At 36.9% G+C, this 2,118-nt stretch overlaps 1 protein-coding gene and 1 long non-coding RNA gene across 4 annotated transcripts in view; one reads left to right on the plus strand and one right to left on the minus strand.

Moving 5' to 3' along the window:
- Positions 1-537, plus strand: LOC106942848 (uncharacterized). 3 transcript variants are annotated; one of them, XR_001423738.1, is made up of 3 exons: positions 1-63; positions 143-255; positions 341-537. It is a non-coding gene; the product is annotated as an uncharacterized LOC106942848 (long non-coding RNA). The 3 variants fall into 3 exon arrangements; XR_001423739.1 differs by having other exon boundaries at positions 1-59; XR_001423737.1 differs by having other exon boundaries at positions 10-255.
- A 582-nt stretch (positions 538-1,119) lies between these two features.
- The window catches only part of LOC106942847 (epithelial cell-transforming sequence 2 oncogene-like), a 6,421-nt gene continuing 5,422 nt past the window's right edge, over positions 1,120-2,118 (minus strand). The window contains 5 exon segments of the mRNA XM_015026187.1: positions 1,120-1,574; positions 1,666-1,759; positions 1,853-1,918; positions 1,920-1,928; positions 2,034-2,110. Of these exon segments, the coding sequence (XP_014881673.1) occupies positions 1,383-1,574; positions 1,666-1,759; positions 1,853-1,918; positions 1,920-1,928; positions 2,034-2,110 (438 nt within the window). The 3' untranslated portion in view covers positions 1,120-1,382.

Below are 2,118 nucleotides of genomic sequence, written 5' to 3' on the forward strand. Positions count from 1 at the left end.
TGTAACTTACATAAATGGTTGAAGACAACTTATTGGCCTTCATGAGACTCAGATAAATGGTGAGTATCTATTTCATAAATTGCCTAAAAGTTATATTTGTTTTTATTTGTGGTTTTTGTTTGTGTATTTTGTCTGGTTGCAGAGAGGATCACACCTGTAGTCAACAAACAAAGGTTTAAGAACTACTGACTTTTCAGTCAGAAATGATCACACCGCCTGGTTGAAGTACCAGTCTCCATATGCAAGTCAACAAAGGTGAAACAAACATTTAAGTGAATGGTGCATTTATATGATGTTCATGTAGTGCATCTTTCTAACTTTTGCTTTGTTTGTTTTCCAGCAGAGAGGAAACACCCGATTGACAACATGTGAGTCTCGATTTCAACCTGTGACTGGGAAGACTACAACCACCCTGAGCAAACTCTGAACTCAGTGACTTGTTACTCTCAACCCAGAACAAAAATCGTTTTATCACCGGTTTTTCTTCTACAATAGGTTATCTCTTATGTGGACACATGCTGTTTTTTTGTTTGTTTTGTTTTCCAGATCTCAGTAATACCATGAGGAAACTGGACAGAAAATAGAATCTGTTCTGTTTTTAAATAGAAATTGTTTCTTTAAGTGGATTACTCATAATCTGTATTTTTTGTTTAATTTGAATAAATATTCTTTATAACTTTCTGTATAGAAATGCTGACAACTTACACTTCCTTGTGTGTTGTACTATAATTTTTATGGTAAAATTCTGGTAAGAACAGTGACCAGTAATTTACCAAAAGGTTTTTGGGTTGTTTTTTTTTTTTACAATAAAATGTCAATATATCATACAGTCTGGCTGTGTTTTTCACTTATGTAGATATTATGCCTCAGGCAGTATGACCATATTTTCTACGGAAAAACCACATTTTAATTTTTTTAACATATTTTAGGAAATACGGTATTTTACCGTATTTGGGAAATACGGTAAAAAACTGGCAGTTTTGGTTGCCAGAATTTTACCGTATTTTAAAAATACAGTAAAATACTGCATTTCCAAAATACGGTAAAAAACTGGCAGTTTTGGTTGCCAGAATTTCACCATATTTTTGAAATACAGTAAAATACTGCATTTCCAAAATACGGTAAAAAACTGGCAGTTTTGGTTGCCAGAATTTTACCGTATTTTAAAAATACGGTAAAATACTGCATTTCCAAAATACGGTAAAAAACTGGTAGTTTTGGTTGCCAGAATTTTACCATATAAAGACGGTAAAATTCTGGCAACCACAGCTGCCGGTTTTTTACCGTAAATTGAGGCCGTTTTTTTTTTACAGTGTGGGTATTCACCAATGCAAGAGAAAATGTTTAGTTCTTGGACTTGGACACAACTACAGTAAATATGATCAATTGAATTTTAATGAAGTCTCACCATTAACCAGATGAACCTCCTCTGTTCCTCCTGAAACCAGAAGGCCGAGCCTTTGGACTTGCTGCCCTGAAGCAGCTCTCTCCATCTGGTTGAAGAGAGCCGAGAGAGTCCATCTATGGTCATACAGAACCACGGCCACTCTGGCCTTCACACCACTGAGCACCACTTGAGATCAGGAGATGGAGGGAGGCAAAAGACAACATCTTCTCAGATCTGCACTCCAATGAAAACAGGAGTGTTTTTTTATTTTATTTTACCTCATAAGCAGGAATTTTGTTGGAGATGAGTAGCAAGACAGCAGCAGAGTCTGTGTGGGGGAGAGAAGCCGGCACCGTCTTAGCCTTGGACAAGCTTTTACAACAAAAGAACAACATAGAAAACAGAATCAGTTCATAACCTTTCAATATGTAACCCATTTTCATAATTTAATGCAAAAAGTATTACATTGGTGTAGATGACAATCCTAACCCTGTTTCAGTAGAAGCCAGAACTGAGGAACCTTTTGGCTGAGGCAAAATGTCTTCAAGAAACAACAGAAGTCAGGTTCACGTCTACTTCACCACTTGGGATTGATGCTGAAGAGTTCTGAATTGTAAGATGTTGTATTTCACTGAAACTTCATCACCTGTGAACTTCATCCGGGTGTTGTCCTCTGTGTGGACTGAGACTGGCAGTTGGAGACTCAACTGTCTTCATTGGAGAGGAGAGAG

Source organism: Poecilia latipinna, unplaced genomic scaffold, assembly GCF_001443285.1.
Source record: "Poecilia latipinna isolate Pla-1442-1.1 unplaced genomic scaffold, P_latipinna-1.0 Scaffold4602, whole genome shotgun sequence".
NCBI classification, from domain to species: Eukaryota; Metazoa; Chordata; class Actinopteri; order Cyprinodontiformes; family Poeciliidae; genus Poecilia; species Poecilia latipinna.